Source organism: Eufriesea mexicana, unplaced genomic scaffold (genome assembly GCF_001483705.2).
Source record: "Eufriesea mexicana isolate 0111107269 unplaced genomic scaffold, ASM148370v2 scaffold794, whole genome shotgun sequence".
In the NCBI taxonomy this organism is placed as follows: Eukaryota; Metazoa; Arthropoda; class Insecta; order Hymenoptera; family Apidae; genus Eufriesea; species Eufriesea mexicana.
In genome coordinates this window covers 881,202-896,029 of record NW_016908953.1, presented here as the reverse complement: position 1 = coordinate 896,029, position 14,828 = coordinate 881,202, and the positions used below count along the sequence as shown (strand labels likewise).

Genomic DNA, 14,828 nt, shown 5'->3' with positions numbered 1-14,828 from the left:
TTTAAAAATAATTCTAAAACTGATTGTATAGTTTTTTATATTTTTTACCGAGAGGATTTGTTAATAATAATATTACAATCACAATTTTACAAATAATGTAATCATTTTATTATTATATATCACAATTTCTACTATGCATAGTGCTGAAAGCTGTTTTATTTAAAAGATAACCGCAGAGATGCCACAGAAATATGTATCATGTTATAGGTGATTATACATAATTTCACAATTTTGTTGAATTTAAAAAATTATATTGTTAACGAGATATAACCACCATTCTATAGCATTTCCTTGCAGTAAAATTAGCTATCAGCCTTTCATTTGATAAATAATATTTTAATGTTTTGCTAATATTAATAAGAAAATATTTTACTTTCCTTATGATAATCATGTTTTTTGTTATGAGTAGATGTTGCATCATTTTGTTTGTTTACATGGCGTTTATAACAATTTTTAATGCACACACAATATAAAGTGTAAATTTTTATGTAATTAAAATGAATCGCTTTTCTAATATACTTTAATATGTCTCTAAATAAATAACGTTTTTGTTATTTTATTAACAATACATGTTGCATTTTTTAGAAATACGTTAAAAAATAAATTATAAATTGATTTATCTCAATTTTATTTTGTAAATTTAAATACCACTGCTAAATAATTTGAGCTTTTCGTTCAAGTGAACATAAATGTTATTTGATCAGAAACTATATAATAATAGTATCCTTTCTACGTCGTTAAAATATGTTAAAAACTTTGATAACATTTTTAGTATTTGTTATTAAAAAAAATATATCACAAGCTAGAAACCAGGTTTTATAATGCAAATACACAGGCTATAAAAGCTTGCAAACAATAGTTATCAATTGCATAACTTAAAATTGATAGCATTTTATGGCTTGATTAACAATAATCATTGATCTTTGAAAAAATCTAGGGCAAAACAAAATTTCAAGTAAAAAAAAAAAAGTAAATAAATTAAAAATAGCAACATATTTCGGTAAAATATCCGTACCGATACAAAAAAGACGATTATGTAAATGATTATTTAATTTTTCTTTACTTTCTATATCTGTAAGTGACTTTAGAAAAAACTGTTATCCCTTGCAAAGAATTCTCGAAAATATATTCTTTGTATACAATTTTAAAATATATGCTACAGTAAAGGAATACATTGTGGTGACTAATGCCGCTTCTTACAAAAATGCAGACTTGATATTTTCTATCATGTGTTGTTTGTATTTGCTTCGACATTTCTCAATCTTTAACCATAAGTTTCAATCTGCAGTAATTTGAATTCCCTCTTGAGAATCTCGAAGTACAATTTCTGCTGGTAGGATATTTTTTATTTCATTTTGACGAGGAACTGGTTCATCTTTCTGCACGGGTGGTGTACCGTGATGCTTTTTTTTATGACACATCATGGTTGATCTCGATACAAATGTTTTGCCACATGCGTCACATTCATATGGTCGCTCTCCAGTATGTAATCTTTTGTGAATTGCCATAGGAGTGAATTGTGTAAATGTTTTACCACACACATCGCATCTATAAGGCCGTTCTCCAGTATGCAATCTTCTGTGACACCTCAATGCTGCCCTCCTGGCAAATACTTTCCCGCACATATCGCATTTAAAACTTTTTTCTCCGGTGTGCATCGTTGAATGAATTTTGAGATCAACTCGAGTTAAAAATCCTTTGCCGCAAACTTCACACAAATACGGCTTTTCACCAGTGTGAATGCGTAAATGTGTATTGAGGTAACTTTTACTAACAAACATTTTATTGCATACTACACATGGATATTGACGATTATCCATGCCTGAATGTATTTTTTGATGACTTTTACAAAGTCCTTTAGTTATAAAACCCCTACCACAAATTTCACAGACATATGGTTTAACTCCAAGATGTCTGTTTTGATGATCTAATAAAGATTGCTTAGTTTTAAAATGTTGTCCACAAGTGTTACATGGAAACGGCTTTAAATCTGAATGTACTCTTTGGTGAAGCACAAGATAACTTTTAGATTGGAAGCCTTTACCACAGGTGGAACAATTATAATCAAATTGTCCTGTATGTGTAGCAGTATGTTGTGCAAGCCCAATTTTACTACGAAACGCTTTCTCACAAGTTACACACTGAAAAGGCTTTTCTCCAGTATGTTTTCGCATATGTTCTTGTAATTTATAATTTGTTCTGTACTGTTTTCCACAGTGGGTACAAACTTTTGGAGTCCATTTTTGCCTCACTGTTGATTGTTTTTTTTCTTCTATATTTACGTCATTTTGAGAAGACGTTAATTCCGATTCTATAACTTCTTTTTCTTTGTTAATCTTTTTAGTTTTATATACATCACATCTTTCTTTATGTACATTTAAGGCATCAACACTTGTAAAATATAAACCACAGGGACAACAGCAAAAGTATTGTTCAAAATGTGGTATCATATTATTTGAACCTAATATTGCTTCATTACAAAATGGACACACATACCAGTATGAACCTGTTTCATCAATTGTAGGATTATTCAATGTTGTTTCTAATAATGCATGTTTAGTTCGTTTCGTATATTCTACTAAAATTTCTGAATTTCCAGTTGTTACTTGACTTGTTGATGCCATAGTATTTGTTTGAGAAGTTGTATGTCTAGGAGTTTCATTTTCAACTACACGTGTTTCTTCTATATCACTTCCAGTTTCGGGTTGAGCAGAAGTAAAATTTTCATGTGGTACCTATAAATTGAAATAGTTTACTTTAATCCATATTAGCTACTTTTTATTGAGCAACTTACATTATTTTCAAGTACATTTGCAGGATTTTCAGTAGTTAATCTATCTTGTAGTCTATGATACTCTTGTTTTATTGGTACTGATTCATACTTTACACTGTCACAATAATGTACAATTGGTTCTCGATTTTGATCTTCAGGATTTATTGAAGTAACATAATTTATTCCTAACTGACTTAAATGGCCACTCACTGTTAAATTTCCAACTACAGTCATATCGCCTTCCAGATGCATTGCTATTTGATGATTAGAAACCTACAATGACAAAATATGTTTAAGTTATATTTAAAGCAATATATATTCAAATGTAATTTAGAATGAAAATATTATTGTAATAAATATAGTACAATTTATGTCAGCAAGCATATTAGGTTTATTTGTTCATTTACTTCTCGTATATGTTCATCCACCATTCTGACAGTATCTCCATCTAAACAGTCAATACCAGTAACTTCGATATCAGTATCCTGTTGACCCATTTCTTCTTGTGTAACAACTTGTTCACCGCCTGCCAAATCCATTTCATCCATGACTTGCATGGTATGTATAGTAGGTTCTCCTGTCTCTTGAGGATTTACATGATTTTGTACATTTTCAATATTATTTTGTATTCTATCAATATTTCTCTGAATTCTATTCATTTCTTCTACTTCTTCTAAATCTTGTTTTGATATACGGACAACTTCTTCCTTGGCAATTTCCTTTAACATTTCCATGAACATTCCTTCAGTATGTAAACATTTTTCACGAAAATCAAACAACTGATCCAATTTATAAGCACACTCTTCACATACCACTTTTGGTAATTGATCGGTCAAAGACACCTAAAAATAATCAATCATCTGACAACACTAATATTTTTTTTTCAAAAAGTATATTAAGAGGCATCACAATCTTCAGCTTTTTAAAGTAATTACACATGGTTAAAGTTAATGTACTGCTTGATCCTCGTTACAAAAAGATCGTGAAACCTTGCACCAATTTTCTTCCTCTATTTATAGTAAAATTAGAAAGAGGGGGTGAAGACAGAGCACTGAAGATTGCAGTGAAATTGGACCTCTACCGTTCGTGCATGATTTTACCTGCACTGGCAAACACGCGGCTATTTTCTTGTCAATGTTGCGCATCTGATCGCCGGCTTCGAATATTGGTAATCCCATTAGAATACCCGTTTTAGTCGCACATAGTCGACATAAATAATCAAATTCTTCGACGACGGCCATATCAACAGAACGAAGAAGATCGTCTTGTTGCCAGATTAAACAGACGATCCAAAGGACTGATCAGAACGATTTTACTTCAAGAAATCCAACGGCAAAGGTCTTTTACGTGATTTAAAAAACTTATATCACGCATTACGACATTTATTAATTCGCCTCCTGCAGATTTTCAGTTTAAAATTTGTCTACTTTATAGATATGCATTATCCGGGGATATTTGTCAAGTGAGTCTGCGTTCACACCATCGGGGAGGCTCTTACAATCAGTCGTGGCATCCGTAGCGGGGGAATTAGCTTGCGCTGCTCTCTTTTCATCTAAAAAGAATCTGTTTCGTAGGTGGCGCGCTAAACATTTTTTCAATCGACAAGCGAGTTATCGAAAATCGAAAGACAAACTACATTTTTGAAAAATATATATTTATTGCAATAAATGTAATTAATTTTATAATAATGTTTTATAGTAAGAGGGTAGAAAATAACTAACAACATCCTTATATTTATTACATTTGAAAAAATTATTGTATACAAGTAATTCATTAAATTGTGTCCAACTTTATTAAATAACGTTTTATTGTTAATATTAAAAAAAATAATAATGTATTATATACATTTAAAGTATATTATATATATTTATAATATATATATTCATTAATTTATTAAAATTAAATTAAAGTAAAAACCTTTTAAAAAATTTATTATATTCTCCTCTAATTTCGTATTAATTATTAAAATACTATGTAAAAAGGAATAAAAAGATAATATTAATGTAGTTAATGAATAATAAGAGTCTATATTTTTATTAATATGACATGTAAACATAATAAAATAAATTTAAATTATCAATGTCATTTTATTTTTTATTATGTTATAAATGAAATGTATGTTAATGTTCATAGACATTATTGTTTATAAGGGTACAAATGTATCATTGTATAAAAATGATTTACTGAAACTGCTAACAAAAATGGCGACAAATAAGCCGGGGAATCCTCAAAAACGAAAATTACTGATAGACCGAAATAATTCGGACGAAGAAATTGGCAGTGAGTATTTATAATTATATTTTGCACGAGTTAATTATTATTCACGTTAAATACTTCTTAAAAAAAGTAACGAGATGTCAGAAACTTATTGTTTACATATTTGAATTTTAAGGTTAAATGACTATAATCTTATTTTAATCAACATGATTAAGTTTATAGCTGTTGTAAGTGAAGGTGAACATTATTTTGATATTTCTGAATTTGACTTTAAATTAAATAAATTTAATTCTCTAAAAATATTGACTATATCTTTAAATATAAGTGCTAACCTAAAAATAGGTTAAGATATGTATATATCACTTTTTTTTTTTAATTACAGAAGCAATCAAAATCGCTAAAATAAATTCAGAACCTCCACGACTATGTCCATATTTAGATACAATAAATCGCCAATTTTTAGACTTTGACTTTGAGAAGCTATGTTCAGTATCTTTATCAAGAATTAATGTTTATGCTTGCCTTGTGTGTGGAAAATACTTTCAAGGTAGAGGTACTAATACTCATGCATACACTCATAGTGTAGCTGAGAGTCATCATGTTTTCCTGAATCTTCATACATTAAAATTCTATTGTTTACCTGATAACTATGAAATAATTGGTAAGGAAATATTATCATTTTGTCATTTTGTCTGTATTAAAAATTATTAATATTTCATAATAAATAATTACTATTCAGATTCATCACTGGATGATATAAAGTATGTTTTAAATCCAACTTTTGATAGAGCACAAATTGCTCAATTAGATAACAGCGATAAATTATCAAGAGCCATAGATGGTTCATTATATTCTCCTGGTATTGTGGGAATGAATAATATTAAAGCAAATGACTATTGTAATGTCATATTACAAGTGAGCTATTTTGAAATATTTGAATTTCTTTAGTCCTTATGTAGAATCATAATAGTTCAATATTTTAGGCACTTTCTCATGTTACACCTTTAAGAGACTTCTTTCTAAGAGAATCTAATTATTCTCATGTAAAAAGACCACCTGGAGATTCTTCTTATCTTTTAGTTCAACGATTTGGAGAATTAATGAGAAAATTATGGAACCCACGTAACTTTAAAGCTCATGTTAGTCCACATGAGATGTTGCAAGCTGTTGTTTTATGGAGTAAAAAGAGGTTCCAATTTACAGAACAGGGTATAAAATAGATTATATTGTGACAATAATTTCATTATTTGTTATTAATGAATTTTATACATATAAATCAAATTTTTAGGTGATCCAATTGATTTTCTTTCATGGTTTTTAAATGCCCTTCATTTAGCATTAAACGGTACAAAAAAAAGAGATTCTAGTATTGTGTATAAAACATTTTTGGGTCATATGCGAATATATACACGGAAAATACCACCACTTGAATTAGAAGAAAGTCAAAGAAGTGAATTGCTTCATACTGTAGAATATGGTGAAACTGTAACAGAAAGTCCATTTTTATATTTAACATGTGATCTTCCACCACCGCCTCTTTTTAAAGACCAATTTACTGAAAATATCATTCCCCAGGTAAGTAACAAGCTATAACCTTTGCTTATCATAGTACCATAAAACACATGTCTTTTCTTTATAGGTCAATTTATATACACTGTTAAATAAATTTAATGCTGTAACTGAAAAAGAATACAAAACTTATAAAGAGAATTTTATGAAAAGGTTTGAAATAACAGAACTTCCTCCTTACCTCATACTTTATATAAAAGTGAGTATGTGGCATTATATTATAGATTTTATAGTAGAGAGTTATTAGAATAATTGGATATACTCATCTTTAATTTTCTGTCTAGAGGTTTACAAAGAACACATTTTTTGTAGAAAAAAATCCTACCATAGTTAATTTCCCAGTTAAGTAAGTAACATTCAATAATATTATTTTATTAATACTTGGACAATAAAAGTAAATTTTGAATTAGAACTTAAAAGTATATACTGCATTTAGAAATGTAGATTTTGGAGATATTTTAACACCTGAAGTAAAACAAAGACATCCATTTACAACATATGATCTAGTTGCAAATATAGTGCACGATGGTGAGCCTGGTCAAGGAACATATAGAGTTCACATTTTACATAGAGCTACTGGACAGTGGTATGAGCTGCAAGATTTACATGTAACTCAGATTTTACCTCAAATGATAACATTGACAGAAGCATATATTCAAGTATGTATTAATAACTTATATTACTTGCAGACAAGTATTTTTGAATAAGAATTACTTAATTTGTTTTCTTTTCAGATTTATGAATTAAAAAAAGACATATACTCGGAAAACGGTGACAATAAAAGTAAAAGAACGATGTGATATATGTAATATGAATAAAATATTTCAATTTTGCACTTTTCTTTATCTTTCATTTCGTATTACCTAATAAATCTAATTTGTTACACAAATTTATAAAGAAATAAATTTAGTATTTATATCTTCATACGTATGTAAAATTAACAATTTAACACAAGAGAAAAATTTATTACCATATACAATATTTTCTATATATCAAAGTTATTACATAAAAAAGTGACAATTAATGTAGTACAGTGTAGCTGTAGCTTGAAATTTAAATTCTTTATGTATGTGCGGTAACTTTAATAATACAGTTACAGTAAATTGCATTTAATGGAAATAAAATTGTAAATACAAAGCCTTATTACGTCTGACCCTGCGGACCGCCGATCATGTCGAAAGTTGCCGAACTTTACCGAGAAGATCGGAAATACAAACTGGAAGTAGAAGTCGCGACGCCAGTGGGGAGAATAACGTTTGGTGGGGATTGGAGTGTCGCGCCGAAGCCGAAGCGAACCGGAGTAGAGTCACAGCCGGCCACGCGAGACGGTCACGAGCGAACGTTTCTTACGGTTCGCGGTTTTTCTATCTTTTTTTCCGTCGTGCTTTATGTTTTTCGGAGTGTATCGGAACAACGTGTTTCGCGTAGTATTGGCAAACGCGCTAGTGATACTGACGTTTCTCTCTCCCTAGTTATAGTTCATTGTCGCGAGTGTTTTTGTCTGTGTGTACGCTTGTGTTGTCCAGTGTGTTCTCAGCACGTGGATTATTGCTGGTGGGAGCGACGCTTGCTCGTACGGTGAGTACCCGTTTACATTTCGACAAAAACTACTAATCTCTTTGGAAAAGTTCATTGAACGTTCTTATCCGTCGAATGTAATTTGTGTCACACGAGTTTGTAAATATCCGCGGAAAATAATTACTGACAAATACGACGTGTATTTAAGAATTTTCGAAAATCGTGGTAGGTTGCTGCCGGTAACGGTTCTATTTAATGTAACCGGCACCTGACGGAGAATCTCTATTTTCATTAAAGCGTTCCCGCGTAAGACTGTTTGGCATTCAAACGTCTTACTAAATCAAGACTCGTTTTCGTTGTCGATAGACATAAAATGTTAAAAATTCGAGCGGTAAAAACGCGGGATCCACGTTTCAATGCTAATTTTCTCACGACTCGGTTATTCTTGTACACATGGGCCATCGTAATTCCGATTTGTGTCGGCGTCTTGCCAATACGTGCTACCTTCCAGTAACCGCTCCGAATACCTGTTTCATGCGAACCTCAAAAAAACTGTCTGATTGCGTGGCCTCCGTGGCGGAGGAGCGAGTTTGAACGTTCCTCGGTTAAAAAGAGGGGAGGTACGTTGACTCTCGAAGAAGCTGCGAGTTTCGGATTCCTAGCATCTCGCTTGGTAATCGTTGCATCGTGTAAACCAGTTTCCGCGTGCGAGAGGGTCCTCGATGACATATCGAAGGTACGTCATCAACTTCGCGTACCGCGATCGCCATTTTTTGAACACTACGTTTTGACACATTACGGATAGAAATATCCGTACTACTTTAAACGTAATATCCTATACGTTAAATATTAATTTATCGATTATCTGTGCCATTACGTTCATTATTTTTTCTATAAGCATACGACTGACGCTTTCGTTTGCAAAGCAACGAAGATAATCAAAGATAGATTTTTTAGATAAAGAATTTAATGTGGGCGGGAAAGAAACATGGCGTCCGCTAAGTTCATACATATTGGTGATTAATGTTTAAATATCACGATAAAGGTACAGTTACTTTCTCGAAAGAATTTTACGCTTTGAAAGAATTATATAACCACGAATGCTAATATTCAGTACTTAAGATTCAGTACTATTAAAATTAGAATAATTTCTACGTTAAATGACACTTCCTTGTAGTTATGATACACGTATCTCTGAAACAATTACCCACGATACAACTGTTTCGCGAAATTAAATATTTACGAATTATTTAAATAAAATACGTCTAACAGTTAACAATTAATATTCATCGTAAAATTTGCAACACTCGTGTTGTTAACCTCTACGCATTACGCACGTTACTCGCGAATACCTTTCGTAATTTTCGATATTCGTAATGTTGTAATATTTTTTCTCCTACTGCTTACAATATTTATATTAATCGTCATGCTTATTATTCGCATCAGGTTGCTCGCGTTATTCGCGCGAAGACAGGCGATATTTTAGAAAACCGAGTAGAAATTGAAACAATGGGTAAAGATCGCGATGGTAATTGGGAGTTGGCGACAAAAGGCAGCAGTTGCGTGGTTTTTCTTGCACATTCGTGAAACGAAGGGCTGTATGGGATTCTCGAACCGCGGAGGATGTCAGTGACATGCCTGTGGAATGTTTTAAACGTGGGTGGTGTATTAAGCAGAAATGCACGTCGTATGATGCACCGTTTCGCTTTAAGATCCTTCACCGACGTTCGCGTCCTGCTATCCCTAATATTTCAACCTTCTCGCGTGTGTTAGAATCACGTATGGAGAGAGGAGCAAGAAACCCGTTCGTTCTTCCCGCGTGTTGCTTTTTAAGTTCGCGGCTTCCCCGCGGTCTGCCCATGGACGTAAAAACGTGTCAAGGATGGAGATCATGGTTGTATTCATCTACGAGAAACATCCTTGAGGCACTTAAATATCGATTGAGGATACAGGAGTGCGCTGTCAAACGCTTCCTGCCGGGTAGTTCGAATATACGTAACCATAACACGCCTAGTTCATTGTTTCTGGCTTGTATTATTTTACTCAGTTCGAAAAGCAATCTGCAAAGTTTTCTTTCCTTTTTCCTTTTTTTTCCTTTTTTTTTTCCTTTTTTTTTGTTAAAAGAAATCGATCGCGTCGAGTTATGTCACTTTCATTTAATAATGCTTGCAATTCTTTTTATCTTTTTATCCAGAAGTAATAGTAATTGTAAATAATTACCGAATATTAAAATATTAAAATGTTAATGGGAACATTGAAACGTTATGTTAATAATATTAAATTTGTAAAGATACTAATCTTCCAGTAAAACTAGTTTTAGCATAGTTCTTCAAAATTGGTTTCATAGAAAGGGAAACAGGATGTTGATAAAAATGAAAAGCTACAAGTATAGTGGTTCATAAGTATCAGTTAATCTGTTGTTAACGATGGGGATAGCATTTGGAGGGTTCCGTTTTTCACTTTTTTATCCTGAAATGAGGCTGATTAGATAAAGATATCTCGTTTCTTGTCGATCAAGGAGAACGATCGTATTTTTGGAAACGACAGAAAACGTTGAATATTCTTAGCCTGTTTTCAGCTACGCTAGTCTTCGGCTTATTAGGATACTGAGATCACTGTGGAGTGTACATTTGCCTCGGGGGAAATTTTTTTTTCTTATGTAAGTTAGGCGAAGTCGTTTGACACGTTGCTATTCGAAAATCGAGATACAAGTAATTCATTCATCGGCGAGGAACAGCTGGACTTAATGAACCTTGTGGTACATCTCTTTTTGCATCTATAATTTCCTCGATATGAAATAAAGGAAAAGAAAGAACAAAATGACACAGGAGAAGATAAATATACGGCAAAGACGAACGAATATTATTTTCCTTCCATTTTCGACTAATTTTTTTGCGAAGAATTCCGTTAAGCAATTTTCTATGCTATTGCTATTTCACGACAGACTTTATAATCCCAAAATCCACGAAATATCGAATCAAGACAACACCTTCCACTTAATTTCCAATGCAAAGCCCTAGGGACTCTAGAAATCCGAATAGACTTTAAAAAAGGTCCCAGAAGCTCGAAAGAAGGTGTATGACATCCAAGCAATTCTAAATCAGTATTCAAAGCTTGGAAGAACGTACAAGATCGCGAAGAATTCTGTTAAGCAATTTTCTATGCTGTTACTGTTTCGGGACACCCGGTATAATCCCAAAATCTACGAATTACCGAATCAAGACAACACCTTCCACTTAATTTCAAATGCAAAGTCTTAGGGACCCTAGAAATTCGAATAGACTATTAAAAAAGGTCCCAGAAGCTCGAAAGAAGGTCTACGACATCCATGGAATCCCAAATTAGTATCCGAAGCTTGGAAAAACGTCCAAGAACGCGAGGAATTCCGTTAAATAATTTTCTATGCTATTACTATTTTGCGACACTCTTTTAAAAAAGGTCCCAGAAGCTCGAAAGAAGGTCTACGACATCCATGGAATCCCAAATTAGTATCTGAAGTTTATAAAAACGTTCAAAATTGCGAGGAATTCCGTTAAATAATTTTCTATGCTATTACTGTTTTGCAACATCCTGTATAATCCCAAAATCCACGAATTATCGAATCTAGACAACAGTTTGAACTTAATTTCAAATGCAAAGTCCTAGGGACCCTAGAAATTCGAATAGACTATTAAAAAAGGTCCCAGAAACTCGAAAGAAGGTCTACGACATCCATGGAATCCCAAATTAGTATCCGAAGTTTGGAAAAACGTCCAAGATCGCGAGGAATTCCGTTAAATAATTTTCTATGCTATTACTGTGTTTTGCAACACCCGGTATAATCCTAAAATCCACGAATTACCGAATCAAGATAACACCTTCCACTTAATTTCAAATGCAAAGTCTTAGGGACCCTAGAAATTCGAATAGACTATTAAAAAAGGTCCCAGAAGCTCGAAAGAAGGTCTACGACATCCATGGAATCCCAAATTAGTATCCGAAGCTTGGAAAAACGTCCAAGATCGCGAGGAATTCCGTTAAATAATTTTCTATGCTTTTACTGTGTTTTGCAACACCCGGTATAATCCCAAAATCCACGAATTATAGAAACTAGACAACAGTTTGCACCTAATTTCAAATGCAAAGTCCTAAGGACCCTAAAAATTGGTCTACGACATCCATGGAATCCCAAATTAGTATCCGAAGTTTGGAAAAACGTCCAAGATCGCGCGGAATTCCGTTAAATAATTTTCTATGCTATTACTGTGTTTTGCAACACCTGGTATATTCCCAAAATCCACGAATTATCGAAACTAGACAACAGTTTGCACCTAATTTCAAATGCAAAGTCCTAAGGACCCTAAAAAATCGAATAGACTCTAAAAAAGGATCCCAGAACCCTTTAAGAAGATCCACGACATGCAAGAAATCCTAAATCAGCATCCAAAGCTTAGAAGAACGTCTAAGATCGCGAAGTAACCGTCGCCATAATCGTGGAAAACTGGCGTGAAACCGACACGAGAGTCGCAATTAAAGAAAGAAAGTTCGTACTCGGATTAAACGCGGGATCTCCTCGTTTCCTCCATTCATCGGCGGATTCGCCGCGGGAGAAGTCACGATTGTTTTCCCTCGGTGCAGGAAGTCGCTCGCACGCGAAATAAATCCGCAACGGAGAAAGTCGTCGTTTTTGTCGTTGCCTCGTCGTGGCATCCTGGTGTCCCCTCTTGTACAAAGAGTATAGTGTGACACAAAGAGCGTAGGCTCATTGTTGCGTGCAGGTAGAAGGAAGAAATTGCAGCGAAGGGACAGCAGGTGCCCAGCTGTTACGTAGCGAGCACACCTATGCGCATCTGCCTATGGGCGAGCGATTAAGTCTAGCAGAGTTCGTCGCCGGTGAATTGGGTTACCCTGGTCACGTTCCCGTGGAGATTATGAGGTTCTGCCATAGCGAAGAAACCGGGAACCGCTCCGTATCTTGGAACAGTTAGAAGTCGATGGTCCGATTAAGATTCCACGACGAACCGTGCATTATCGCTCGTCTGACCGTGACTCGAACGGGCCCAGCCTTTGTGCTCGTCCGAATCACTGTTATCTGCTGATTCTGTTACGCATTTGTAGGTTCCAGAGAGAATGAACCGTTTGCTATGCTTTTCTGGTGAGGTGGTTTGAGGGAATTTTCCGGCGACGAGTATGGTTGGTATGGTTGGGTGCGATGTCGTGGTAAGTTTCCGAGGTTCTGTGACAAGTTTTTGATGACGTTGCTATTGTTGTTAATTATTGTTTCAACACAGCGTTGATGGTATACTGTGAAATGTTTTGTTAAATGAAACTTTTATTTCGAAGCGTGCGATATCTGTTGTTAAAAAAATAATTTGTAACATTTTGGTTAATAATAGCGGTATAATCGGTGAGAGAAAAACAAACGATAATTTCATCTACTGTCGTTAATCATTGAGAAGCAAAAGTCGCGAATCGTTTCCCCTGTTAACAACGTTCAATGCATTGAGTAAAGTTTGCGGTATTTTATTGCAAATATTAATTGGAGATATTTTTGAAATAATTGCATACATAGAAATGTATGTATCGTTTATTGATGTATAAAATGCTGTTTCTTCGTTTCATTTTTAATTTTAAATATTTCAGAGAACGAAACAATTGTTACTTTATTTCTCAATTTTTCTTAGTAGTTGTATAAATAATTATAAATTTTTAAAAATAAGATTCTCTATTGGTCCATCTTGGTAATATAATCTACCGCTGCAATTCTTCCACGAAAAAAGCACAAATTTCCACGTTTCTAATATCCATTCTCCTGAACAATATTAAGCAGCAATTGTACGTTGGAAACGGGCAAAGAAATAAAAATTTCTCAAATTTTTAAAGAGTTCTTCGAATTATTTACGAATTAAGTACCCTTCGGTCGCAAGTACGTTCTCCTACATGTGATTAGTTTCTTTGTGACACACTCACGGAAACGTTGAGCGCTTCATCGGTAGCCATTACATTAGCCCGTCCACTATGCTTATCGTGGTTGGGACTCGTCCTGCCAGCTTTAAATCCGCGAATCTAATGATAGACGGCACTTTCCGATTCTCCAGACATGGAACAGCTCGTAATGGTCGGATACTTTCCGATGTCTTGACACTTTCCTTTTGTGGAAGGAAAGTAACGTCTCTTGATGGCTTTACGCCTCGCGTAATTGCGAACACGTGTAAAAGTTGTCGGGAAATCATTTAATTAAGCCCTCTCGAGAGATTACATCCGCGTTGTTTGATGTATATATCACGTGATAAATCGAAGCCGAACCGAATTAAGACGAACGCGCAGTCGCGAGGTCAAAGTTGAAAATCCTTAAAACTCGGCGAAGGACCTTCGCAAGGATTGCTTGCGAGATAAAATGAAAGCTTACCGCGGGAAAAAGTGCAGAAGGCAAAAGTTTGACTCAGTGAGGCGGGTAACAAAGGAATAAACGCCATTTTCCGTTTCCGTGATCCATCGATGGCGCGAACTTCCCTTGCTACCCTTTCGAAGTGGTCGGAAAGGAGTAAAAATGCAGAGGTGCGTGTTTAAAGCGTGTTCGTTTGCAAAGAACAGAGCGTTTTGCCGTTTCCCTTAATATCTCTCGATGGCTTTATTTCCTCTCAAACGACCGAGATCAAAGTTCGCCCGGCTGTCCCGGTGACAGAGGGTGCGCGTAGAGGGATGAAATTACGGCGGGAACTTTGAAAGCTCGCGGACAGGCCTGGAACGAAAGTATGCCACTGGAAGGCAG

At 34.2% G+C, this 14,828-nt stretch overlaps 2 protein-coding genes across 3 annotated transcripts; one reads left to right on the top strand and one right to left on the bottom strand.

Annotated features, from left to right (window-relative positions):
- Positions 1-1,185: 1,185 nt before the first annotated feature.
- Positions 1,186-4,030, bottom strand: LOC108546811 (zinc finger protein 260). 2 transcript variants are annotated; one of them, XM_017899069.1, is made up of 5 exons: positions 3,874-4,030; positions 3,586-3,615; positions 3,181-3,492; positions 2,795-3,046; positions 1,186-2,735 (listed from the first exon to the last, which is right to left on the bottom strand). In XM_017899069.1, the coding sequence occupies exons 1-5, from the start codon at positions 4,012-4,014 to the stop codon at positions 1,278-1,280; spliced, it is 2,193 nt and encodes a 730-aa protein (XP_017754558.1). In that variant the 5' UTR covers positions 4,015-4,030; the 3' UTR covers positions 1,186-1,277. The 2 variants fall into 2 exon arrangements, with proteins under 2 accessions (XP_017754558.1, XP_017754557.1); XM_017899068.1 differs by having other exon boundaries at positions 3,181-3,615.
- A 927-nt stretch (positions 4,031-4,957) lies between these two features.
- On the top strand, positions 4,958-7,359 carry Usp39 (ubiquitin specific protease 39). Its single transcript, XM_017899056.1, has 9 exons — positions 4,958-5,053; positions 5,373-5,651; positions 5,730-5,905; positions 5,974-6,199; positions 6,279-6,565; positions 6,630-6,758; positions 6,844-6,905; positions 6,996-7,218; positions 7,294-7,359. The coding sequence occupies exons 1-9, from the start codon at positions 4,975-4,977 to the stop codon at positions 7,357-7,359; spliced, it is 1,527 nt and encodes a 508-aa protein (XP_017754545.1). The 5' UTR covers positions 4,958-4,974.
- Positions 7,360-14,828: the final 7,469 nt, after the last annotated feature.

What these genes read in the sequence shown, in the direction of transcription:
- LOC108546811 (XM_017899068.1), bottom strand. Translation starts at nt 4,014, where the DNA reads ATGGCCGTCGTCGAAGAATTTGATTATTTATGTCGACTATGTGCGACT. An exon ending in CCGCGTGTTTGCCAGTGCAG is followed by an intron (nt 3,616 to 3,873) that starts GTAAAATCATGC and finishes GATTATTTTTAG; the next exon opens with GTGTCTTTGACCGATCAATT. An exon ending in TGGATGAACATATACGAGAA is followed by an intron (nt 3,047 to 3,180) that starts GTAAATGAACAA and finishes TTGTCATTGTAG; the next exon opens with GTTTCTAATCATCAAATAGC.
- Usp39 (XM_017899056.1), top strand. Translation starts at nt 4,975, where the DNA reads ATGGCGACAAATAAGCCGGGGAATCCTCAAAAACGAAAATTACTGATA. An exon ending in TTCGGACGAAGAAATTGGCA is followed by an intron (nt 5,054 to 5,372) that starts GTGAGTATTTAT and finishes TTTTAATTACAG; the next exon opens with AAGCAATCAAAATCGCTAAA. An exon ending in TGACAGAAGCATATATTCAA is followed by an intron (nt 7,219 to 7,293) that starts GTATGTATTAAT and finishes TTTTCTTTTCAG; the next exon opens with ATTTATGAATTAAAAAAAGA.